Here is a 1,061-nt window from a genome sequence, read left to right on the forward strand (position 1 = left end):
CATTTTTGGTGGGAAGATCAGTGTGGGCAGAAGAAGGGGTCATGGACTTCAGTCATCATGTTTTGTGCTTGAACTGATCCGTTGGGGGGGCTTTGGTCCCGAGCCCGGACAAAAATGGTGCGTTACGTCAGGAGGGGCATCCGGCGAGAAAAGCCTGCCAAACAAATCATGCGAGTTGACTGGCGGCGGTGACCCAAAGTCACTTTTTCTTGATTTGTCAGGGAGGACTTGAGAGCCCTTTGAAGGTCTCGGAGAAAATTCCACAAAGAGAGAGACCTGGCTCCCAATTTCCGATGGAATTCATCCCAAGGGTGTTGTCGCGGGTTTCAGGTCAGGACTCTGTTCAGGCCAGGCCAGTGTTAAGTTCACTGCCAGAGTAACGTCTTTGTGATGTGCACATCCCACATGCGACCTTCTGCCACCTGCAATCAATTAAGTTCCCAAGTGCCGAGTGCGTGCACTTACATGTGACTCCGACGGACTTCATCGGCTGGCTGATGGCTTCTCCGTACTGAGCCAAGACCGAGATGGAATACGCCGTGTTGGGGAGCAGCTGCGCCAACTGAATGTCGCTCACGTCGGCTCGCACGCGCACCTGCCAACAGACGGCCGGCGAGTCTTTTCACGGTGCCGCGTTTGTCCGACACGCCGCGGCCTTGCGTGCGCCGCGTTACCTCTTTGTCCAGCTGAGGCTCGGTGCCGTTGATGGATCGGTAGAGCACGATGTAGCCGCTGGCTCCGTCTACCGGCTGCCAGCGGACCCTCATGGTGCTCAGGGTCTCATCGTAGACGTTGATGGACGAGACGGCCGGCAGCGGCACTGAAAGCGCAGAGCAAAGACTGTCAAGAAGGCCCGGGGGGTGTCAATTGTGACCCCGCCTCCGCGTGTTATCACGTGACTCATTCCCTACAGTGACTGCGGCATTACACCTGCAGAGGCGGTGCTGCATCGGAAAAGGTCGAAAGTCGCCCTGAAGACGAGTCGTGAACGCACAGTGCCAACGGCTCCGAGCTTTTCCAAGCAGTTCATGAAAATCGAGCATGTTTTTAGAATTGTTTAT

At 55.9% G+C, this 1,061-nt stretch overlaps 1 protein-coding gene across 1 annotated transcript; it reads right to left on the minus strand.

Annotated features, from left to right (window-relative positions):
* Positions 1-328: 328 nt before the first annotated feature.
* LOC109509497 (collagen alpha-1(XII) chain-like) lies at positions 329-847 on the minus strand. The gene is made up of 2 exons (XM_019859337.1): positions 675-847; positions 329-595 (listed from the first exon to the last, which is right to left on the minus strand). Exons 1-2 carry the CDS (start codon positions 765-767, stop codon positions 344-346), a joined length of 345 nt encoding a protein of 114 aa, XP_019714896.1. The 5' UTR covers positions 768-847; the 3' UTR covers positions 329-343.
* Between the last annotated feature and the right edge of the window lie 214 nt (positions 848-1,061).

The sequence above is a fragment of the Hippocampus comes genome, unplaced genomic scaffold (genome assembly GCF_001891065.2).
Source record: "Hippocampus comes isolate QL1 unplaced genomic scaffold, H_comes_QL1_v1.1 C16919212, whole genome shotgun sequence".
Taxonomy (NCBI): Eukaryota; Metazoa; Chordata; class Actinopteri; order Syngnathiformes; family Syngnathidae; genus Hippocampus; species Hippocampus comes.